Source organism: Sphaeramia orbicularis, chromosome 16 (genome assembly GCF_902148855.1).
Source record: "Sphaeramia orbicularis chromosome 16, fSphaOr1.1, whole genome shotgun sequence".
In the NCBI taxonomy this organism is placed as follows: domain Eukaryota; kingdom Metazoa; phylum Chordata; class Actinopteri; order Kurtiformes; family Apogonidae; genus Sphaeramia; species Sphaeramia orbicularis.
In genome coordinates, this window is record NC_043972.1 from 30,668,314 (window position 1) to 30,693,956 (window position 25,643).

The 25,643-nt window shown below is 40.8% G+C and overlaps 1 protein-coding gene across 2 annotated transcripts in view; it reads right to left on the reverse strand.

The window, feature by feature from the left end:
- Positions 1-7,642: 7,642 nt before the first annotated feature.
- znf1035 (zinc finger protein 1035) overlaps positions 7,643-25,643 on the reverse strand; it is a 28,324-nt gene continuing 10,323 nt past the window's right edge. Inside the window, exons 3-6 of one of the 2 annotated variants that reach the window (XM_030157994.1) lie at positions 17,350-17,401; positions 16,521-17,261; positions 15,157-16,280; positions 7,643-15,117 (exon numbers count right to left, since the gene is read on the reverse strand). In XM_030157994.1, the coding sequence (XP_030013854.1) occupies positions 8,326-15,117; positions 15,157-16,280; positions 16,521-17,220 (8,616 nt within the window). In that variant the 5' untranslated portion in view covers positions 17,221-17,261; positions 17,350-17,401 and the 3' untranslated portion in view covers positions 7,643-8,325. Of the gene's footprint in view, positions 16,281-16,520; positions 17,262-17,349; positions 17,402-25,643 lie in introns of both variants that reach the window. The other variant, XM_030157993.1, reaches the window with a different exon arrangement.

Sequence of the window (25,643 nt, forward strand, 5' to 3'; positions counted from 1 at the left end):
TGAAAACTCAATTCCACTACTGTACATCTCATGGCTGAGAATTCTCTGAAGATCTACAGCACTGTTGCTTTTCATAAAGCCAAGGACAAGCTCTGTGCATTTTTTAAACTAAGCTCAAACACAGTGAAGGTTGTTTTGAGATTTTCCTATGATCATTCTACAGAGAATCAGAGTTGTTCAGGGAGACCTACAAAGTCTCATCAGGCTCTGAGTGTGCAAACCATACAGCGTGCACTCCATCTGGTCAGTTTGCAATTTGGGTGCCATCCAAGACATAAGCCTTTCCTGAAGCAAGCCCACCAGAAGGTTCACCAACAGTTTACTTCAGCACGTCACTGATCAATGTAATGGCAAAATTATATCACTTGTGTAACTGTCAAAACCAGATCACTTATGCAAATCCTATCTAACCAGGCAAACTTATGTCACGAGTGAAATTCGTACCTAACTTAAAACCTCCTGTTTTAATGTTCTCACAGTCACAACATACAGAACAATCTACACTAGCTATATCTACTTGCACAGTATACCCTCGGTTATGAAAGCTGCATGTATCAGAGAACATAGAGTATCTCATGCAAACACACGACCAAAGCCATCCCACCCTATATCTTGTATTTATCCTTCATGTAGAAAGGACTTGGGACTTGTCCTAATCCCCTCCTTGGGGGGCCTTCCTTACCTCATGACATTTGACCACTTGTCGGCTGACTAAGACTTTAACCTTGCCCTCATTTCTGTAAGAATTACGTCGTTGTTTTGTGTATATAAGGCTCACTGCTTTGCTCCTCCTCACCTCACTCCTACAACTTAGCCTTGTACTTCCATACAAGGGGGGTCCTCCTCGCAAGGAGTAAATAAACTCACATGAAAGACCAACTTTGTCTTTTGAGTTCTTTATTGACAGACTTTTCCACCACACCAACTTGACAACTTCTATTGAAATGAAGGTGTGCAGTACAAAGTATGTTTGGTGAAGTCCTAATGTGTTGTGCCTACAGTCTACCATGGTAGTGGTAGATTCCTGGTTTGGGGATGCATGAGTGCTGCTGGTACCGAAAGGCTCAAATTCATAGATAAGATAAGACTTTATTTATCCCATCATGGGGAAATTTTACAGTTAACAGCAACAACATACAACAAGCAAGTACAGAGAAAAAGACAGGTAGAAAAAAACCACAAATGAGTAAAAATGAAAGTATGAAGAGAAAAATAAAACATTTGGTATTCATATAAATATTTATATAAAAAAAATATTTGACTTACAAATTAAATATTTATATATTTACATAATCATGGCTGTATGTGTTCATGGTGTGATAAGGCGGGTGGGGGGGTTACTGGGAACTGTTGTAGCGTCCGATGGCTGTGGGAAGGAATGACCTGTGGAATCGCTCCTTCTTGCACAGGGAATGTAAGTCTGGTGCTGAAGGAGCTACTCAGGGCCTCTGCTGTGTGGTGCAGGGGGTGGGAGTGGTTGTCCATGATGGATGTCAGCTTTGCCAATATCCTTCTATCTACCACCTCCTCGATGCAGTCCAGTGGGCAGCTTAACCCTATAACGCCAAAAGTATCATATTTGATATATGAGTTTTGAAGCCCTCTACATGATCAGTGTGATTTTTTTTCTTGAAAAACCTGATGTATACAAGTAGATACATGCAATACATGGATAACCCACCGGGGGGAGGAATTCATTCACCAGAGGCCTTTCCAGTGACACTACAAGATTATCATTAATGAAGAAGGAGGCAGAACTTTGCCAATTATAAAAAGGAATTACCAATTTGTTAGACATGTTTGTGTTATATTATGTTTTTGTTTGTTCAAAAATAATAAAATTTGAGCATTGAGACCTGATGTATCAAATATGATACAAAAATGAAACTTATTCATGAAAGTTGATATTTGAAAAAAAAAAAAAAAAAATTGGGGTTGTTCAGGAGGATCAATAAAGGCTCCACTTTCAAAGAACTGGAATTTTCTGTCAATGATTTAATGGTTCACACTTTACAGGGTTAAGACAGAGCCAGCTATCTTAATCAGTTTATTGACTCTCTTCATGTCTGCACTGCCACTGCAGTGTCAAAAATGTCCAGAGGAGAGCCCTGCTCACTCTGAAGGATCTGTCTCCTCAGCAGATGGAAGCGACTCTGGCCCTTCTTGAACAGGGTGTCTGTATTGTCTGTCCAGTAGAGTACACTATCTGAATGTCCAAGCACTGGATGTTCACCTGTGTGTGTTGTGGGGTGACCTGCAGAAGTCAGTCTCAATCTTCTCTGTTTTCCTGGTGTTCAGGAGCAGGTGGTTCCGCTCACACCAGTCCACGAGGTGTGTGATGACTCCCCTGTATTCTTGTTTGTTCCATTCAGACACACAGCCAGCAATGGTGGTGGCGTCAGAGAACTCCTGCAGATGACAGTGCGTGGAGTTGTGTGTAAAGTCTGATGTGCATAAAGCGAACAGGAGCAGTGAGAGCACCATCCCCCGGGGGGCCCCCATGCTGCAGACTACCACATCTGAGATGGGTGGTGACAGAGAGGTGTGACTGGAGCTGAGGTGTCGATGGTAGCAGCAGGGTAGAGGTTGCCACACTGGAGAGGTGTGTTGAAATGCAAATTCAGCTTGTTTGCCCAGTCCTGATCTCCATTCAGAGAGTGTCCATCCCCGTCTTTCCCGTGGCCTACCATTTCTGGTTTGAAATTTTACAGAAATTAAAAGAATTATGCATTCTTATTACTGTAACATTTTGAAGCAGAAGATGATCCCTCCTCAAGAAAGCTTGGCCAAAGAGCTGTTTTCCAATATGATGACCCACAGCATTGCTCTAAGTCAGGGGTGCCCAACTCCGGTCCTTGAGGGCTACTATCCTGCATGTTTTAGATGTATCCCTCTTCCAACCCACCTGATTCAAATGATAGGCCCATCATCAGGCTCTGCAGAAGCCTGATAATGACCGTCAGGTGTGCTGGGAGAGGGATACATCTAAAACATGCAGGATAGTAGCCCTCGAGGACCAGGGTTGGGCACCCCTGCTCTAAGTAGATCACTGCCATTTGGAAGGAGTAGCCTGGCATGCTGTCTGATCCAGTGACCCAATATGGTGCTTGTACAGTGTCCTGAAACACAAGATAGAGAAACATTAGGTGTCCAACATCTGGCAGCACAGAGAATTTATCACAGAAGAATGGAAGCAATGACTTACACAACTCTTCTGAACTCAGTGCCCAGTAGGATCACAGCTTTTTTGAAAAACAATGGCGCTCACACAAAATATTGATAATCCTGTAGATTTTGATTGAATTTGGTAAGAGGTGTAGTTGTTACCACATTTTCTAAAATTCTCATTTGCATATCACCTATGTTCCACAGTAGGTTAGGTTAGGTTAGGTTAGGGTTAGAGGAAACTAGTGAAACACCATTGCTTGCAATTATGGTTTGCAGACCTTCATCTTTACCAATGGAACTTAATTCCCATCATGGAATTAGGATGAAAGACTGGGGAACACAGGACTGACTCCCACAGGACCTACTCTTAAGTGAACTTCATGCCAGTATCTGTAACGCAGCTTCTTACAAAGTTGTAGTGAAGCGTGTGCCCACTTGTATTTTTGTTAGATCAACTGCACCAATTTTCATGAAACAATGTTTAAAGGTACAGCATGGAATAAAGGGACAGGAATGCCCCATGCTGTTTGGGTGAAGGTATGCCATTAAAACACAGCTAGCATGGTGAAAGGGGAACAAAATTGTTGGGGAAATATCTTATATGGTAAGACCTTGGATGATTGCTCCAAAGTATGTGTGAAAGCTGATTGTGACCGAACATGGACAGCAAAGTAAGTTCCGACAGTACAGTGTGACCTCGGACAGGAGGTATAACAACAGTGAACCTTTGAGAGGCACCTGGGCATCTAGTGTATGTTAGGGCCCTCGTCTCCTTACAGCCAGTGCTAGGGTCTTACCATGCATTAAATAAGTCATATTTCAAGGTGAAGCCACATTTTATTTGAAGACAAAATGATTTTGTGATCTTCAGGATATAGCCACATTACGTTGATCATTTAACCTTGCCTTGTTTGTTCTGTAGTATAACAATGGCCTCGACTTGTAACCATTTTGAATTTTGACTTGCTGATCATGGCTGTATGAGTCACAACTCTGCTCCTTCTTGTAAGAATAAATCATTTGATTTGATTGAGTGTTTTTTTTTTTTTTTCTTTGTAAGAAACACAAAAACCAGATTAACCTGGTTTTAATTGATAGACTAAAACAGCAAAACTTCCCTGTAACCTTTTGTACTTCCTGTAAGCCTTCTTTTGGGGGAGGAGAAGTTAAACCAGCACAATAAGTGGTCCCTGTGTGACTGACCTTTAACAGACTGAGGAGTGTGGAAGTACAGTGTGTGCAAGAGATGATATGCACATGGGGTATATAGTTGTGAGTGTGTGGATGCGGAGGGCCTGCTCCAAAGAAAACAGAAGCAGTCCTCACCTGGATTTAATAAAGCAAATAGGAAAGTGTCATTCATTGAAAATTACTGGAGTGATTAATATGTTTCAACTGCAACACATTATTTAACCTTAATTTAACTCCCTAATGCAGGGAGTAGTTTGTTTGTTTTTTTCAATGTCTAATAATTTGCTAGAGAGCATAAAGACTGAACAAACCTAGGGTTCTTCAGGCTCATTGGGCTTTTAAAATGTTCAGAAAGCATCAATCAATCAATCAATCAATCAATCACTCACTCAATCACTCAAATTTTATTTATATAACGTCAAATAATAGAAAAGATATCTCATGGAGACTGATCTTAATAAATGGTGTTGTATGTCACGCCAGTTCTTATGGCATTTGGCGTGCTATACCTATGCATTTTCAACCTTTCGTGTGTTATTCAATGCCATTTGATCGCATGTCAATTTACGCCAAGATCTCCGGTTCACATAGCCCTAACCCCTGACCCTAGCCCTCAGTGTGTGGTATCTGACACACTGACACAAGTTGGACAGAGGGCTAATAATGGTGTGAACAAACACGCGAAAAGCTTTATATTTAGAGCTGGTGTAGACCAGACTCTTAAAATGAGACTTCATATTCACACATGGATTGGCCACAACAGAGTCCAGACCTGAATCCCACTGAGGATCTTTAGGATGTGATGGAAAAGACTTTCCCCTAGCGCCACCGCGGTTGGCCCTTTCGTATACGGTCGTTATGTTCCAGATCTCATCTACGCATGCGCATTGTAATCTGTCAGAATCTGTCTCTTCTACGCATGTGCACTGCATATCTGTCAGAATATGTCAGAATGGCGGCTAGTACGAAGCGGAAAAAATGAACAGGCAGGAATATATTCATGCAAACAGTAGCGGTAAGTGCGCATTCATTGTATTCTTTCACCTTATAACTTTTAATAATTGAAATATTTTGAAGCAAGCAACCATACAGCCTGTCATATAAGCATTCAGCACAAGGATTCCCCGGGCTCTCCCGATTCAATCAGGACCTGTAACTGCAGCACGGGATTGGTGAAACAGGTCATTTAGTTTACGTTCATTAAAATGTACTCAGAGTAAGCCAGAAATGACCTTACCCTTTCTGTAGAATATATGTGATTTCTGGCTTACTCTGACTATATTTTAATGAAATGACCTGTTTGACCAATCCCGTGCTGCAGAGTTACAGGTCCTGACTGAATCGGGAGACCCCAAGGAATTTCCTGACTGACAACTGCCCCGCCCCCGACTTGTGCTGAATGCTTATATGACAGGCTGCATGGTTGCTTGCTTCAAAATATTTCAATTATTAAAAGTTATACGAGGGCCATTCAATAAGTTCATGGGCTCACCCAGAAATACTGGTTGTTATAATACAGGATGTTACATTCTTTCGTGATGGGATAGTGATGCTTGAACATCGATGGACCAAGTGCATTGCTGTAAGTGGAGATTACGTTGAAAAATAAAATATAAATTATCAGTCTGTGTTGTTCTGTTCTGGGTGAGGCCATGAACTTATTGAACGGCCCTCGTAATGTGAAAGAATACAATGACTGTGCACTTACCGCTACTGTTCGCATGAATATATTCCTGCCTGTTCGTTTCTTCCGCTTCGTACTAGCCACCATTCTGACATATTCTGACAGATATGCAGTGCACATGCGTAGACGAGACAGATTCTGACAGATTACAATGCACATGCGTAGATGAGATCTGGAACATAACGACCGTATACGAAAGGGCCAACTGCAGCGCCGCCCACCCTCCTCCTCCACTGAGTTTCTTGTACCAAGGGCCCGACAGGGTGCCAAATTGGTGGTGCTGCCCCAGGGTGATAGAAATGCGCCTTAAGGCTAGAAGCACCAGCCATAAAACAGAATAAAGATGACGGAGAAGTCTGTTCTGAGCCACTGTAGAAACATACACGTCTGTCCTGTTCATTATTTAAGAGCAGATTCAGCTTTTTACTGCTGAAATGTCGTATTTATTTCCATTTTAATATCAATATTGATTCCATGTTGCATGGCTGTGGTAGTCAAATAATCAGGTTACAGCTCAAAATTGTACTTTGGTATCACTAAATGACTTTGAATCAGTCAATTAATACTGAATCAAATCGATATCAAATCGAATCATGATTAATCGATTCAGAACCTTATGAATCAAAATCAAATCGATTAAGGAAATTGGCCATGATACCCAGCCCTAATGCACACAGAGGACACTTGGCATTTGTAATATAGATGAAGCTCATGGAAAAGCAGAATCAGCCTACAGACCCTTTTGGCCACAACAGATTAACCGTTAGGACACCGCTTACATAGATTAGAGAATTATTAGAACTCCTGTAGTGGATAATTGCAAGAATAACTGTCTCCTGTTATGTTAAATCACAGATGCATTAATCTTGTGTGGGGTACCAGTCCAATCAAAGCAAGCCAGACAGAGAAGTGATTGTTCCCAGATAGGAGTTTAAAAAACACAAATTTACCTATTGAATGTTTTAATGACATGACAAGAAGTGGTTGAAGGCCACATCTATGCCTTTTAAATTGTTCAATTATGGATTAAAATTGTACTTGTAAATACAAAAAAAAAATCAAATTAATACACAGCAGGTGGCAAACTCAAAATAGTTATATTTATATCCACATAGTTTAACAGATTATTATATTTGAGTATGTTCTTACTGACCCAGGTCATTGTTCTAGGTTTGACTGGACAAGTTTTGCTCTTTTGAAAATGTTTCGTTAAGGTCATTAACATACAGAAAAAAACCTCCACAGCCCACTCCCATAAATCTGCTTTCCCCCAACCAGTAATTAGACCTGAAGAGGTCTCAAATGGGAGATGAAACATTGTCAAGAGTAAAACTAGTCCAGTTGAACTTTATTGAACCAGATTACAGTACTACCCCTTTGTATTTTTTTCCTCATGTTATATGTTTTGTGTGTAGTAACTTGCCAAAACTGCATAAATCATAATTCTGTTTAATAGGACCTTGTTTCCATATTCATTCATGTTGGATTTAGGTTGATCCTGTATAAGCTGTTGTGATCCCCCCCCCCGCCAGGAGCACAGTTTTTTTAGTCTTCCTTCTATTCCTTCTATCAAAAATTAAGACAAACAAAACAAGACAACAGATTTTACAGTAGTATTTACTCAGTATTTGACAGATCAAATGAACTTTTGTAAGAAATGTAACACCCTTGGGTTGTGGAAATAATATACAAGTTCAACATCTCTACAAGGTAGTTTGATATCAAAAAATATGCAGGCCCTAACAAACATGTCAAATGAAAATACCAAATTTATCTACAGTACAATAACACTCATAGCATAGAAAATACATACTGGGACAATTTGTGTAAAGACAATTATCAACATAACTGTACTAAAAACTGTAAAAATAAAATAAAATAAACATAAAAAATCATCATGAATTTAAAAAAAAAAAATACAATTCCTCTATGACATTTCAACATTGTATCCCACCATGCTCTGTCTGCATTTGTCATGTTAGTTTACAGTTTTATACAATTTCGAGAATTTGAACAAAGACAATATTTCCCTATTTTACTGTTTACAAAATTCAGCTCTAGAACTAAAAATATATACAAGTCATCATAAACTGAAGAAGAATGCTGTCTGACAGACAAACATAAGTCTTTGACAAGGGTCAAAAACAGAAATTGAGTGACCAAAGTGGATTACAAGTTGAGGTACAGTTAGGTATAAGGCATAGCAGGAAACTAATATACTCCATTAGTTTGAATAATCCATAGGAATAAAGAAAAACAAAATGGATTGTTTCATACAATCACTATGCAGATGACCCAGCATGAGTTTGCTGATGTTCCTCCAGTAGATGAGGAAAAGCAAAGGCCTTTTCACATTCTGTGCACTCATATACTACTTGACCGACATGACTCTCTTGGTGGAGTTTAAGTAGAGACAACTGACGGAAGGACTTATAGCACATATCGCATCGATAGTCTCCACCTTCTTTTTCAGCATGTAGTCTCATATGAATAGACAGGTCCTGTGCTGTGTCAAATTTAGTGCGGCAATGGGTACAATTAAATTGGTTTTGGACAAACTGGGATGTGGCCTGGGAAGCCCATTTTTGACGATGTCTACGCATGTGCTCATTTAGGTACTTTTTAAGAGCAAATGTTTTCCCACAATCCTCACATTTAAAGGGTTTCTCATCTGGATGTTGTTTGTTTTGATGTTCTAAGAGACTACTTTTAGAATAGAACTCCATTGAGCAATGGGGACAAATATACAATTCCTCTCCAGTAACATCAACCTCTTCCTCATCTCCAAACAATGGATGATCATTTGCAGAGTAAGCTTTGCATGATGAATTTGATTGAATTTGGTCAGTTTTTGTAACTACACGATGGCGGCAACAGTTGTGCTGGCGAAAGGCATCACTTCCTAAAAATCTCTGATTGCACTCCGCACATTCAAATTCAGTAGCTGCTGTAAGATGACAGCGTTCATGGTCTTTAAGTGACCTTTTAGAGGAAAATGTCATTTGGCAAAGTTTGCATTCAAATGTGTCATCAGGATGCATGGGGAAATGATATATTAATTCAGCAACACTTGCAAAACACTGATGACAAACAGGACAGATAAAAATTTCATCTTCAGTGTTATGTTTAGTGTTGGCTGCTGCTTCAACATTAAGGTCCTTTAGGTGGCTGAGGAAATGCTGAGAAGAAGAAAAACTGCTGTTGCAGTGATTGCATTGATATTCACTGCGGGACCATGTCTGATGGTGGGTATTCCTGTGTTTTTTTAGATGAGAGGCATGCAAAAAATATTTATTGCAATCTGAGCATGAGTATGGTCGTTCTTTGTCTGCCATACAGCCATGCTCTGAAAGCTCTTCAGGATCTCTGAAACGGTTGTAACAGACACCACAGCGATATTTAAATTCTTTCAAGACTGCTACTGAGCTTTCAGAAAATGGAGCAGACTTCTCACGGTCTTCAGGTTGGGTACTGTCACCTGACTTGGGTTGAGAGTGATTCTTCCGATGCTCTGCTCTACTACTCTTGGAGTGAAAAACATGATCGCACATGTCACATGGAAAGTTCTCCTCACTGTGGGTAGACATGTGTTCTGCTAATGCTGAGGGTCCTGTGAAACTGAGGTTACACTTAGAACAACGATACGGACGGCTCTTCCCATGTGTATGTTTATGCTTACGCAGTGCAAAAAGAGAAACAAATCCTCTACCACATGCTTGACACTGATATTCGGACTGATGCGTGCGCTCGTGTTGCTGTAGCTGGGATGCCTGGTAAAAACATTTTCCACATTCTGCACACTCATGTGGTTTTTCTCCAAGGTGGCATCTCTGATGATCTTCAAGACTTTCTGATGTTGGGAATGTTTTGCCGCAAACATGGCAAGGAAAGTATGGAGCAGAGTCAGAGTCACTATCCTCATTGACATTATCCTTCTTTTTATTATCCTCATCATTTGTACTGGCTTGAGTTGACTGTTTAGCAGGATTGCTCTTTTCTTGAACAGCATATTCAAGATCCTTCTGCTCTTTTAGATGCCATTTTTTATAATGTCTTGACAGTGATTTTTTGACTGTATAGATCTTCTTACAAAAACGACAAGTAAAAATGTCCTTTGGATGTTCTTCACCGTAATGATTACATAAAGATGGTCTTGTCCAAAACCTCTGATTGCACAGTTTGCAAGCATAAGGTCTGTTTGGGTCATGACATGTTCTGTGGATTTCAAGCTCAGCCTTGGTGAAAAACATGCTTGAGCAGTCAGGACAAGGGATTTTTTTATCAATCCCATGCAACTTCATGTGTTTTTCAAGTTTTAATTGACTGCTGCACACTCGGCCACACTTTGGACATGTATTTCGCCTTTTTGCCTCTTCTTCCCTTCCATGATCTTCAAGGTGACTAATGAGCAATAAGCCATCTGTGAAACTCATTTCACATTCTGAACATTGATACTGCACAGTTTTTTTCTCTTCACATGAGCTGTTTTGCACTTCATTTTCTTCTGGGGTCTCTAAATGTTCTTCTGCAGAGTCATCAGCAGAGGATAAGTCAGCTTGCAATACTTCAGTGTCAACTGAGTCATTTAGTGCAAAGTCAATCTTTGCTTTTAGAGGGCTTTCCTCTGGCTCGGTAGCTTTTGGCTCTGATGCCTTTCTTCTACATTTCCTATAGTGATTACGGAGCAAAAATTTGTTCCAGAAGCCTCTCTTGCAGGTCTTGCAGATAAAAGGGGGTTTGCTTGTATGAACACGCTGATGACCCACTAGTCCAGCCTTACTTGCAAATGACATGTTGCATTCTTGGCAGGAAAATAATTTTGGACTCTCCCCATCAAGAGTAAGCTTACAGGTTAAATTAGCTCCATCACTGAAGCGATCATCATAGGTGTCATCCACTGGCTCTTCTTTAATGTTTGGGATATTTGACAAATGATCCTGTAGAGGGACACTAGATACTGGTTCAACCACTGTTTCTGGCCTATGGGCATTCAAAAAATGCTCCTGAAGCTGTGAAAACAGCAAAAAATGTGATGTACAGTATGCACATGAAAAGCCATTTGGTGGACTTTTGGAGGACGACAGCTGGGTTTGGGAGACAGTTGGCTTCGAGGGGCTTGCTTTTAAAGTGCAATTTTTTTTGTGATCTGCAAGAATGGCTTTAGGAAAAAATCCTCCACATTTGTCACAAAGCACTGTATTTTGCTGTCCTACCTTGGTGCACTTAGCAAGGTGACGCTGTACGTAATCGTTCCTTATAAATTTCTCACCACAGTAATTGCAGGCATATGGCTTTTCTCCTGTGTGCAGGCGGATATGGACTTTTAATTGCCATGAGTTTTTAAAATTGCGGGGGCAAAAGCTACAGACATATTTGTACTTTTTATTAAAACTAGGCTGGATCCTCTGTAAAATGTTACTTCCATTCTCATGAATTGTATTTGCCACCGTTTCTCTTTGTGGAGTGATTTCATTTGTGACATTGGCGACCCTTTTGCATTGTATTATCTTTTTGTGCCTTTTAAGAGATTTTTCATGAGCAAAAGACATGCCACATCGTACACATTTAAATAATTTCACAGTATGGAACATGGTATTATGTCTGTTAAGTTTAGAATCACTTGGAAAGCTCCTTCCACACTCTTTGCAGTCAAATGACTGCTGCCTTGCAACAGGATCACTGCCAAACTTACTTTGCCAACCTGTGCCAACATCATCAAAACTAATTTTTGGGATACAAACTTCCAGTCGCTGCCTTTTCCCTTTACAATGGTTCTGATGTACTTTCAGATGATCGTACCTTGAAAAGCAGCTGTCACAAGCTTTACAACGATAAGGCTTCACTTCATTATGTGTCAAAATGTGACGTCTCAGGCTTCGTGGTTTGACGAAAGTTTTAGTACAGAATTTGCACTTGTACTCCGTTTCACCTACACCTCGGGACACCTGTGACACCTTTTCAAGTGTGGGCATACTGGGCAATATTGTTGCTGCATCCCTTTTTTCTTTTGATAACTCCTCTTTGTTAACTCCATCACAAAAAGCTTCATGCTGCAAACACGTTGACTTACTGGGATATCTGTGTCCACAGTGCATACATGGGTATGGTTGCAACCCAGTGTGAGAAACAAGATGTCTCAGGTATATTGATTTGAACCTGAACTTCTGTGAACAGTGTGTGCATTTAAAGTTAAGCATCTTTGTTGAGTTTGGCTGTAAAGGCCTTTTGTGGACAATGAGCCTTGTCTGTGAGGGTCTTGCTCTAACTTCACCAACAGCTGATGATGAAACAGTGTTGTCTGATGTCTGTACACAGTTCTTTTGATGCTGACCTAGTTTTTGACTTCCAAAGTACTGCCCACATTTTGTGCATAGTAGTAGGGAATTCTTCTTGTGGGCGATAAGATGATTTTTAAGACGGATTTTCTTACAAAATGACCGTGGACAAATGGTACACAGGTATGGCCTCTTTTTAGTCTTCTCGCCACAGTGGACTAATTGTGGCGCAGTGGCAAGATTTGTGGTTCGAGTAGGCATACATTTTTCACGATGTAGTCTCAGGTACAAATCACGGTAAAACTGTTTTCCACAGTTGGTGCAGGAATAGGATTTGTCTCCAGTATGTATTAACATGTGGCGCAGCAAATAGCGACGACTATTGAAGTTTTGATTGCAAAATGGACACTGGCATCGAGAGGACCCAGATATGTGTGTAAGACAATGTTTTCTTAGTATATGGGGATCATCAAAAACCTCTTTGCACAATGAGCACTGCAACTGCTTCGATTCACCATGTTCTTCCTCGGAATCCAAGGTGTTTTGGGGATTTACAGGAGAACTTTCCTCAGGCTGAGGTGGGTCCTCTTTATTTTTGTGGGTGGCCAAATGTCTAAGGAGATATACAGGATACTGGAACTGCTGTGGACAGTCTGGGCATTGAAGCATTCCTCTTTTGGTATGAGACCGTCTGTGCTGAAGTAGTTCTCCAACAGTTGGAAGAATCTTTCTGCAAACAGTGCACTGAATCCTCCTTTGGTGGGTGATTTTATGACTCATCAGATATGAATGTCTTTTGAATCCTTTTCCACATTCCAGACATTTGTATGGTTTTTCCCCTCGGTGACTGTACTCGTGTTTCTTCAATGACTCTGATGTGCAAAAATCTTTTCCGCAGAAGTGACAACTAAAGGATGTACTCTGTTTTTCTTCAGTTATGTTATCTTTACTCTCTTCGACCTCTGTACATTTGTTCAAATTTGTTGGTGGGGGCCTGATGGAAAAAACTGAATTCCTGTACTTGACCATTTTGCCAGTGAGTTCAAACATTTTATGTTTCTTCATATGTCTGTATTTACCAGACGGATGACAGAAGACTGCTGGACAGACACTGCATTTGTACCGTGACACAGAGTGACGGGCTTTTAAGGTTACAGGGGCTTGGTTATTTGGATCATTTACCTTTGACTTTGTTTTCTGTTCATTAGATGATTCTTTTTTAGGCCTTTTTATCATTGCATTTGCCTGTTCACCCTTTTGAGTTGATTCTATCCTCCCTTTTGCAAGCTGACCTATATATTGTTTGAGGCAAATATTTTTAATATGTCTGTATCTGTTGGATGGCACAGTGAAGGTAGCACGGCACAAAGGACACTGATATTTGCCGGCAACTTTATTCTTGCCCCCATATGTTGCCTCTCTGACACAGTCACGCAAATGTCGACACCTGTTGTAGGAGTACTTGAAAAGCCGAGGGCAGAGGGGACATTGATATTTCTCCTTTGCTTTATGTTCTACTTTTAGCGTTTTCTCTTCAGTTGCAATGGGTTGCTTTGGGGAAAAAGCCAAAATCTTGTGCTTGTATGAATGCTTTTTAGCTTGCTTGGCAGTCAAGAAGCATTTTCCACAAATGCTACATAGATGAGTTTTGGAGATGTCATTAAGCTTTACATAACATTCAGCCAAAGTCATTGGAGCAGGGTCTGTCTCTGGTGTTTTAATGTCACTGATAACAGGATCAGAATTCTCATCTTTCTGTGTTTGGCCTTTACATCGACCAGGTATGCGCTTGTGTCGTGTCAGGCAACCATTTTGTGAAAAATACTCTCCACATCCACCACACCTATATGGTGTTTTGCCAGTGTGAGTGCGCATATGCTTAACATAATGCAGTAATTTTGAAAATATGAGATTACACTTGACACAACGATGACGGCCAAGGCGTTTTCCTTTCATCTGTACTCTATCAGAAGAGAGCTGAAGACCTTCATCGGTTACACCACACAAATGTTTTTCTGCTCCCTCATTCATCAAGTACACATTACAAGTCTTGCAAAATTGAAAACTGTGCACTGAATGGTGAGAATGGTGGTGCTCAATCACATCATCTACATTTTGTGTAGTGTGTTGGCAATCTGCACAACAATAAGACTGACTCACTTCATTTGCTGGCTGGGATGTTTTCAATATGACAACAGGATGAAATTGCTTTAGCAGTTGCATAGAGGACTTAAGGTGGGCTCCATGTCCTTCAGAATGTTTAATGCCATCGCAGTTAAATGTGGTCTGGTCAAGTATTGTTTCATTCATCTCAGATGAAGAGTCATCATCTGACAGAGGTTTACTATACAGAACATCGAGCCCAGACTCTTTATTTGAAGCTGTGTCAATCTCTTCAAATGACTCCCCTGCATCGTCATCAACATTTCCACTACAATTTTCTAGTTTGACGATCATGGCACTTTGATGCAATGACTGTTGATCTGGAGAGGAGGTTGTCTTTTCTGGACTCTGATGTAATGATTGATCTAGAGAAGGGGAATTCTCAGCTTCCTTTTGAAGACAAGGGTATTTGTCTATATGCACACTATCTAGCGGTGAGCAGGATGCTAAATTATGTGAAATACTCTGCTCATTCGATTTATTTGCATCAACAGAAAAACTGTCACCAGCCCCAGCAGGACTACTCAAATCTAGATCTGTGGAGGGTGTAGCATTTGTCACCTGCTTATTCCCTGCTAGACTTGCTGATTCCTTTTCAGGACAGGAAGGTACTTCTATGAATGGACTCTCTGGCTTCAAGCAGGTCTCTGAATGATTACCAGTACTCTCCTTGTTGTGTTTAGTTTCAATGAAAATGCTGCCATCAGTCCCAGCTAAACCACTATCTGAATAGCAATCTGAAGTGGTACTTATTTTTTCTCCTGGACGAGACCATTCTTTTTCTAGACAGGGGTCTAAGCCTCTGGTTGAGCTCTCACTTTGATGATTATTGTTGCCTGTAACAATAGAGTCACTTGTACTGGAAGGGCGACCACAGCCTAGATCTGAAGAAGATGTGGTATTTGTCTTTTCTGCTGTTTTTGACAATTCTTTTTCTTGATGGGGACTTCCATCATTTGCCTGGATAGATTTTGAATCATCAAGAGTGCACTGCTCATTCTTATCATTAGTATCACCAATGTAATCATCACTGATTACAGGGCTACTGCATACATTATCCGGAGGTATAGTTTTGAAAGGTTGATTCTCAGCCAACTGACAACTATCTTTTGCCAATTCATAAATTGCAACTTGGGAAGTTGAAATGCCCGGTGAATCTGAAGACTGAGAGGCATCTTGGCATTCTGTTTTTGTATTTTTATCTTCATTATCTGTTGTAAGAATTTCCTGTTCGTCAAAGGTCTCAGTGTCTAATGCATTTGATTCTCCTCTTTTTAAGTCTTCACTTCCATCCTTTGTGTCTACATCATCTTGTTCATTGTTAAACACACTTGAAGCAGTCAGAGTGGTCTGCTCATTTTTACTTGAGGTTTTCTCTAGTATGTCATCAGTCAAGTTTTCACTGGTGCTTAATGAAAGATCAGAGTCTTTTCCTTGTGTATGTTGTTTCTGCTCCAGCTCCATTTGTTCCCAGTGTTGATAATCATCAACACCCTCTACAGTCTCACTACCCATGTTTGTAACTGTATCAGAGGCAGAAAACCCATCATGTCCTGGACTTTCCAACTTCTTTTCAACGTCTTTTGTGATCTGCTCATTTTTACTTGAGATTTTCACTAGTTTGTCATCAGTCAAGTTTTCACTGGTGCTTAATGAAAGATCAGAGTCTTTTCCTTGTGTATGTTGTTTCTGCTCTACCTCCATTTGTTCCCAGTGTTGATAATCATCAACACCTTCTACAGTCTCACTACTCGTGTTTGTAACTGTATCAGAGGCAGAAAACCCATCATGTCCTGGAGCTTCCAACTTCTTTTCAACGTCTTTTGTGATCTGCTCATTTTTACTTGAGGTTTTCTCTAGTTTGTCATCAGTCAAGTTTTCACTGGTGCTTAATGAAAGATCAGAGTCTTTTCCTTGTGCATGTTGTTTCTCCTCTACCTCCATTTGTTCCCAGTTTTGATAATCATCAACACCCTCTACAGTCTCACTACCTGTGTTTGTAACTGCATCAGAGGCAGAAAACCCATCATGTCCTGGACTTTCCAACTTCTTTTCAATGTCTTTTGAAAGTTCAGTTTCATTTTCTTTTGCCTCATCATCTGTCAGACCTGACACAATTTCACCGGACATACTGGGGCGCAGGCTGTCAGCTGAAAAAGCCATATCTCTAGTAGAAGTAAAAACCCATTTGGATGAGTCTTGTTTTGTAGTAACACCAGTTGTAGATTTTACAACTGAAGCACTTGACATGAACTTACATGAGGGCCTTGATTCACCAACATCTGCATCTGAACAGCTACTGACATCCGAGTAGTCCTCAAGAAAGGATGTAGGTAGCATCCCACAGTCTTGTTTAAGTCCCTCTAAATCCGCAGCATAAGGAAAAGATCCTGCTGATGATAATCCATCTGTAGCAAAATCAGAAATATTGTTTCCACATTTTGGCAAGTAATCTTTTATCGTTTGATCTCCATCAGTTTGCCACGGCATTTCCCCGTAGTACTTTTCATAAACACAGTCTGAACCTGAATTTCCAATACTGGATGTACCGGAGTTATAGTTTGCATTTGTTTCAGGGGCTTCATGGGAAGTTGCTGTACCACAAAAGTCATTGAGTGCAATGCAGTTCTCTGTATGTTGGGAGTGACTTCCCTCTGACTCTGGGGTACTACTCAAAATTGTTGCATCTGATGATAAAGGTGAGAGATTCTGGTAATACGAATTCCATCCATGAGCCATTCTCTCGAGGGATTGGAGTGTGGGCCTTCTGTTGCCTAATCCTGCAAACCCAAAATACAACAATTATAAAACAGAAACTAGGACTCAATTAATCTGAAAATTCACAATAAATGAAAACATAAAACTCACCTGGTTTTGGATGTACACGGACTAGAGCAATCCAGGATCATATGGGTTACATCTGAAAGGTGGAAATATACATGCATTAAAAACAGCAGACCATTAAAGATTCATAACAATCTAAAGTATTGCGTGTATACATATTAAGGGTACAACGATACACATCGTACCCTTTGGTACGCCCCTAGCGGTTCAAGCATGTATCGCAGCATGGCTCATTTGTCATTTTCAAATGACATTTCCAGACAACTCATGCTTATATTAGAGCTTTGCAAGACTACTGACTTACGGAATTCTACTGTCATTGGTTGTAGCCAGACGTGAGCCCACCTGGGTGCAGTGCACAGCCAGCCACAGTCCCAGCTAAGCACTGCACCCAGCCCATTTGACTTAAATGGAACTCTGATCCAGTTCCGAGTAAGGGCTCATTTATGCTCTATGTTAAAGATGCAGACGGATACAGACGGAGCGTTCTGTCCATTCCCTGCGTGCATTACATATGTAATTCTGTCCGTTTTCTGGAGAATAGTGGAACTTTTCAAAGAGCGACTATGTGACTTAGTGAAAAACTACCGACATACTTATCACAACTACTCTTCTCAATATTAACATTACTATCCATATTAGTTAAACCTCCTCTGTCATTGCCATATTTGTTATAATTGACTTTCTTCTTCTTCTCTAGGCCTGTAACGGTACACATACTGAACTGAACCGTTTCAGTACGCACCTGTTCAGTTCGGCACACTGCTGTACCAAAATGACACAGTATGTTGAGAAAAAGAAAAAGGAAAGAAAGACGTTGTTCAATGCGGAACTTTAAATCCGCGCAAGTTCTACACGGTCATATTAAATGAGCGCACATTGACTTGAAATACAAAATAACAGCTGCCATAAGATTAAAAAAAAACAACAAATATGATGTCAACCTGGAAGGAAGAGATTAAAGACCCTCCGCCATCATTACAGTCCCATTTGGGATCACTTTGGGTTCAGGTGAAAGACAACCACAAGGAAAGAGACATTAATAAGACAGACATTGTTTGCCCCCCATGAACTACGGCAGTTCTCAAACACTTACACCTGCTCTCTCCATCTCTCTCTCTCTCTCACACACACACACACTGTATAGCTGCATAGTAGAGGAACAGAACCCGGGAGTTGGACGTTTAAAGTATGTAAAATTTCACTATTGTTTCACGCCAGTGTTAGATAAGTTTGTTATGGACCAGACCCCCACATATATAACTGCGCCTGCACCCCCCATCTCTCTCTCTCTCTCTCTCTCTCTCTCTCTCACACACACACACTGTATAGCTGCATAGTAGAGGAACAGAACCCGGGAGTTGGACGTTTAAAGTCTGTAAAATTTCACTATTGTTTCACGCCAGTGTTAGATAAGTTTGTTATGGACCAGACCCCCACATATATAACTGCGCCTGCGCCCCCCCCCCCCATGTTTTTGACAAATCGCACCCTGCACAGACAGATGTAAACAAATAAACAAGGTGGCCTAAACTGTCAGCTGTCCTAGAAACAATAATTTGGTTAATTTTGTTGTCAATGTTGCTCTTTAGTTTGTTAAAAGAGAATAACAGTTTGCCCTCTTGTTAATCTTGCACTTAATGTGGAATTTTTTTGGGTTATTTTTATGTAGAATGTGAACTGCCAGAACTGTGATTAGATATTTGTTGTTTGTTCAAAACTACCTTTCACAGAAAAGTGCAATACTAATGTTTAAAATACATTTAGTCATATTTTATTTTCTATTTGATTTATAGCAGCAGATTTATATCATTTCCGTTTTCTATATTGTATTGTCTCCAAAAATTGGGGGAAAAATGTTCAAAAATTAATAATAAACGCATTAAAAGACATTTTGATGGGTTTTCTTTCTTTCTGAACCAAACCGAACCGAAAAAAATGAACTGTGGCTTTCAAAACCGAAAACATACCGAACCGAAAATTTTGTGTACCGTTACAGGCCTATTCTTCTCAAAAAATTTTACTCTTCTTTGTGGTATTCGGCCAGTATAGTAATTATGAGTGCCGCTCTCTGGTGGATTGATCGAGAAAAATTCATTCCAACGTACAGGATGGATGGAAGTATGAAGGCAGTGACACATGACAACATTAGATGGACGTACCTATTAATGTACGTAAAGCGAGCATAAATTAGCCTTAAGGCTCTCCATCAGCTCCCAGCTACATTTTGATGTTCCAGCATCTCTGCTGGTAAGGTTTTGCCCTGGCACAGCACCATGGCAAAATCCTTGCCGCCACACCTTACATTTCATATTAAAAAAAATCATCACTGTCGCTATACTAGGCCAGGACAAACGTCCTGCCCCCTCAATGAAACTTTGCAATGCTTCAGCAGGTAGGGAAAAGGCAATTGAGCGTTAAGTTTCATTTTCACTTCCGCGGGCGGCATGGTCCGCACCACTCCTTACCCCCATAGTATTGTAAGTAGGACGGAAACCGGCCAAGCCCTACTGGCCCCCATAGCTTGCCAGATTAGTGCACCATCACCCAGGAATGAAAGGGTACTTTTAACACATTGAATGAGAAACGCACACCCAAAAATGACTGGTGACTTTTTCAATGTGGTACAAAGTGTATGTTTACATACACAGTGACTAAATGCACTCATATTCAATTTTCTGATTGATGTATTTCAAATTACCTTCATAAGTTCAGTACCACTCCTTACACCATTGCCATAAAAAGTAGATATACTTTAACTTTAGCCTTTGTATAAGATTTAGACTTGCAAAAGGGGCTGCACGATTTTGACCAAAAATAAAATCCTGATTTTTTCCTCTAAAAACTTGAATTTCGATTTTTGGGTAAAACTATAAAAGACAACAGAAGTTGGCATGTTGTTTTCGTGTGCAGCCCGCAATGCAAGGCACTGCTTCCTACCTCATATCCGTGATGGTACCACGGAATCCCCGAAAATTCTGCGATGGGCCCACAGAAGTTATACCAATGTAAGTCAGTGACTGGCATCAGTTGTGTGTACGTGGACCACGTCAGATGAGCGATCCCCATGCGGTTATATTTAAATTGGGAGATCCATATGTGGAAGAGACTGACCCAGGACACGCTGGAGGGATTATTTCTCTGGGCTGGCCGGGGAACGCCTCGGGATTCCCCTGTAGCTGGTGGATATGGACCTCTGTGAAAGGCCTCTCACAGTTAGGAGGAGGAGCCTATCATAGCTCAGAGGCCCAGAGACACGAAATTAAATCGATTTGATGATTTCCTTTAAAAAAAAAAAAAAAAAAAAAAATCATCCCAATTAAAAAAATCCAATTTCGATTTAAAATCAATTAATCACGCAGCCATAACTTGTGCCAATTACAGTTTTTTTGGGCCATTCCCAATTTCCAATTCGCAGGGTGCTTGGACGGCCAATACCGATTTTGGCTGATCTCATTTTTACCAAACACAACACACAAGACATTACAATGTAACATTCCCATTAGCACATTTATTTTAAACATAGAAGAAAAGTGTGCAAAAAGATGCCGGGTTTTCTGTATGAAAACAGGTGCATTGATTGAAAGCCTTGTATCGTACCAGCAGTTGAAAATTACCATATTTGAAGGAAAATTATCATTCACACCCAATTTCTATTCTGACGTGGCTCAGACCATCTGCTCACAGACTGTGCATATCACACGCTGCAACCCAGTTTTCCTTTTAAATAATCTAACAGAATCTTGGAAAAAAGCAAGCATCTCTCCTGGAGCACAGGATGAACCCCTGCACTGAATGGACCAGAACACCATTTATACATTCACAACTTCTACATGCTTTGGAGTGAATCAAGGTCCTGCCTCATGGGTAGAGAGGCACGTGAGAGGATGAATTAAAAACAAGTGCAGCACTATGCGAATGATCTGTATCTTATTTGTGTTTGGTAATTAATCAATTTAGTTGTGTAATGAAGGGGTAAAACTATTGTACATTATGGGATTTTTGGAATTATTACCAGTATTGTGATCACGTTGCTTGTGTGTTTGCATGTTTGTTTGTTTGTTTGTTTGTCAAGGAACAACTGATTAAATTTTGGTGGTGATCGGGGGGGTCTTGGCAGAGATCTGCGCTCTCCGAGTGCTTTTCTTGTTGATCATACATCGTACAGAGGGTAAAATTATTCTACAAATACAAAAAATATCGTGGGTCTGGCCAGGCCTGGTTCTAGGGGGGGCAAGAGTGGACAATGCTCCCTTAAACAAACGTCCTGCCCCCTCAAATGAAAGTTTCCGAAGGCAGGGACAAGGAAAATGAGGTGCACAACAGCAGAAGACTTAGAAGAATTAGTAAAGCATCTTAACTTTCACTTTGTATGGTTGTATGGTGTGTGCGTACTCAGTGTGAGGTATGCATAGCAAGGCACACACCCCCACCCCACCCCACCCCACCCCACCCTATCTGACTACCTGGAACCGACCCCGGGTCTGGCTATGCAGTGCGGCAGGAATTTGACCTGAGCTTAAAATTGGTCAATTTCAGACTGACCAGCCGGTCGCAGGTCATGGCCAATCACATGAAAATCAGTCAGTTAATTAGTGTAAGTCTAATGAAATTACATCCACTCACAACAAAGTTAGCTACTGTTTGGTGGCACCGCCTTACATTTGTGTGACATTAATGCACACTTTGGGCAGCCTCTTTACACAGCACTTTGTAAGATGTTCAATCAAAAATTGGCAAGAACTACATTTAAGTCGAGCCTTTGTGATGGCAACTTCAGAACATTTACTTTGTTGGCCATGTTATACTTTTGGGAGCATGCTTAGGATCACTGTCCTGTTGAAAGGTCCATTTGCATCCAAAGTTTTGCTTCCCAGCCAGTGTTGTCCGAAGAAGTTTAAAAACATCCAAGAATGCCATATTTTTTCTGCTCTGTCCCTCATATTGGAATGGTATTCTTTATTATTTTAAATGCCACAGGGACAACTGTGTTACGGCTGCCAGAGCTGAGTAGTATAATTGGTTCCACAAACGTTGCCAAAAACAGAGATGTAAATAACCACAAGAAAAAGAAGCTGGCACTGCATGTAGGCTAAGGGAGAGGTGAGGCTATGGTGTCATTGTTTTAGAAATGAAGTGCATGGGGTTGGAAACACAGGAATGCAACGGTGGCATTTTGAGACTTGTTCACTCAGGGACCTGATGTCAAAACCTGTTGTCGTTTGCACCACTTTCCTTGTTTTCCCCTCAATAACCAAAATTGTAAAGACTCAGTACTCCATCCGTCACATCATTGACCTCAGCTCCATCTTTCTCAACACAATGAAGAGAACTACACAGAAACCTTCCAACTCAGTCCATGAAAAACATCCTGGACAAAACCATGCTGGCTTGTCAACATATGTCCAGCTTCATCTCAGCTACACTCTATTTCCAACTCCATTGGAATGTCACCTCCACTTCTGAAGTTGTGGTTAAACCACCAAACCCATTCCAGACTGGCATGTTCCATAATCTATTTTTCACATCCACTCTAACCCAAAGGTGCAACTGGCCAGCAGTCCAATATCAATGGTGAAATTGCAGGCCCTACATACATCAAGGTGGTACATCCAGTGTTTCTGCTGGTATGGTGTGGCTTGCCCTAAGAATTATGCACAACCGCATTCTTTTTGATGTAACCCCCTTCCCATACACACCCCCCACCCCCCAATGACACACCAAGACATCATGCACAGGAAACACTGGGTACACTACCAATGACATTCAGTCAACATAGATGACATGATCTCTCCCTGATTCTGAGAGTGGAGGGCAAGCTTTTGCAGACCAGTTTGATGCTTTCTGCAGAGAATTCAGACCAAAATTGATCAAAATTAGACACATATTAGCCAAGAAATGCAAAGCAACAACGTTCTTGCAACTGTCAAATGTCTTAGAAGGCAATGACTGCCTCGAAGATCCTAATTATTTTGCTGATCAGAAAAACAGAGTGACAGTTACACTTGTCTGCCATTGCCTGGTTGAAGTGTTTCCAAGAAAAGCTGATATGGATAAAGTTGGAGTTAGGGCTGCACGATTTTGGCAAAAAAAAAAAAAAATCCCGATTTTTTCCTTTAAAAACTTGATTTTCGATTTTGATTTTTGGGTAAAACTACAAAAGACAACAGAAGTCAGCATGTCGTTTTCGTGAGCAGCCCACAATGCAAGGCACTGCTCTGACCTCAAATCTGTGATGGTATCATGTGATGAACAGATGAAACAAACACGATGCGGAAACGGTTGAAATGCAGAAACGGCTGGAGGGAAGCGGAGCAAGCAGAGCTCTGCCTGGCAGTGGCAGCTGCAAGAAACATGTTGCGGAAATGGCTGGAGCTCTGCTTCCCTTCAGCCGTTTTCGTGTTTCAGCCGTTTCCACATCGTGTTTTTTTCATCTATATAATATCATATGGATGCACTGCCAGCGGCAGCGCGAGCCTCTGCTTCCCACAGTGCATGTCACAACTAAATTCCGAAGATGCCCCAGTTACCTCCCAGCTCTTTGTAAACATATGGTTTCTTTATGTTGGATGGCACTTCGAAATTGTTCTCCGTGACGGAAGAGATTCAGGTGAGTAATCACAGAAAGACTTACGGATTCGTGATATGGTTATGACTGGGGTTTTACATATTTGATGAAAAATTGGTGACGAAAGTCTCCCACAGCTTTAATTCTCAGCGATAAGTTTTTTTATTCAATGGGCTCGAGTTGTGTTGCTATGAAAGAATATTTCACAGCACCATTAAAATGAGTACATGTTACATATCATGATCAACCAAATGTTAAACATTCATTCCTGATGCCTAACTGTTGTCCCCTAAATTTGCTGGGGAGAAATTTGATGTGTGCATTTGGGAATATCCTATATCTCCAGCCCAGACCCCACCAGTCTAAAAATGGTGAAGAATGTGAATGTTACAAATTTAATGTGCTTGATGGGAGTAGGACAGCCACTGAATGTTTACAAGTAGACTGACTAATGATACACTGTGCAAGTCATTCCTTGATGTTGTTGTCATGTGTCTCCACGATACTATTTTTATACACTAACAAGTATTACACCGCACTTCACATGTGTCACATGGCCTTGATGACCTGTATGTTGTGATAAACTCATATAGAAGATACTCTATTTGGGGGGGGGTTAGAAAGGTCAAAACTCATTTTCCAAATTCATTCACAACACATTTGTGCGGCATGGACCACCCCGTCACGTATATACCCCTCTTACTGAATAAGTGAGATGGAAACCACTTACTCAGAAATGGCCGACCCATGCACCCCCCCGGATTACACACCGCCACACCAAGAGATCAGTTCCACAAGAAACACCGAAACATATTTCAACAGAATCAGCCGAAGAAGCTAAAGCTATCCCATCCTTAAAGGAAGGTCCAGAAACTCTCTTGCAAGCAACTCTCTTGCACACACTGACTCACTTGCTCTGCCCCCCATACCTTTCTCATCCACTCATCTATCCATCATAGCCCCATACACAAATAGACAGCAAGTAACTGCCAAATTTTCAAACAGTAACATTAACAGAGCAATTACTCCAGGGTAGCTACAATACATTTCATGTTTAGAATTGAATCAGTAAGAGCAGTAGCTTTTGCAAAGTACACGTCTGCTTTTTCTGCAAAAAGCAGGCCATGGCTCCCATAATTTTCTTAATGCTGCATAAATTTTATCAAGAAATTGTCAGACAAAATGATATTACTCTAAATTGTCATCCTTGTTGAACTGTGATCCTTCACACACACACACACACACACACACACACACATATACAACAATAGGCTTGCTACTATTATGGGAGCTAATTATCTTACAAGGTGCATCTAAATCTTCCAAAATGTGTTTCCTCTGCAAATGTTCATCCATGGCTGAAGTGCCCCCATTCTACACCAGGCTCAACTTACAGATCTTGCCTGTGACAGTTTTCTTGGTTGTGTCACATACCAAATGTTCCCAAACTTTGGACCATTTGTTTCACATAGCCATGCTTTAGCTGGCTTCTACTGCTAACCTTTCTGTTCATGGTCATTAGTGTGCATGTGCTGTCAGTGCATCGAAGATTTGGGAAAAGTGAGATGTCTCATGCTGAGCTACTTCAATTGGCTGTGGTTAAACATTGCTTAGCATGAGATCATATGCTGTGGGGTACACATGATGATGTCAATAACAACCCGTCGACTACTAAATTCACTGACTAATTTTGCCATTGTTTTGTCGTTGCAGCTCTACTGACAGAAATCATCCCAAGATCGGGAATCCC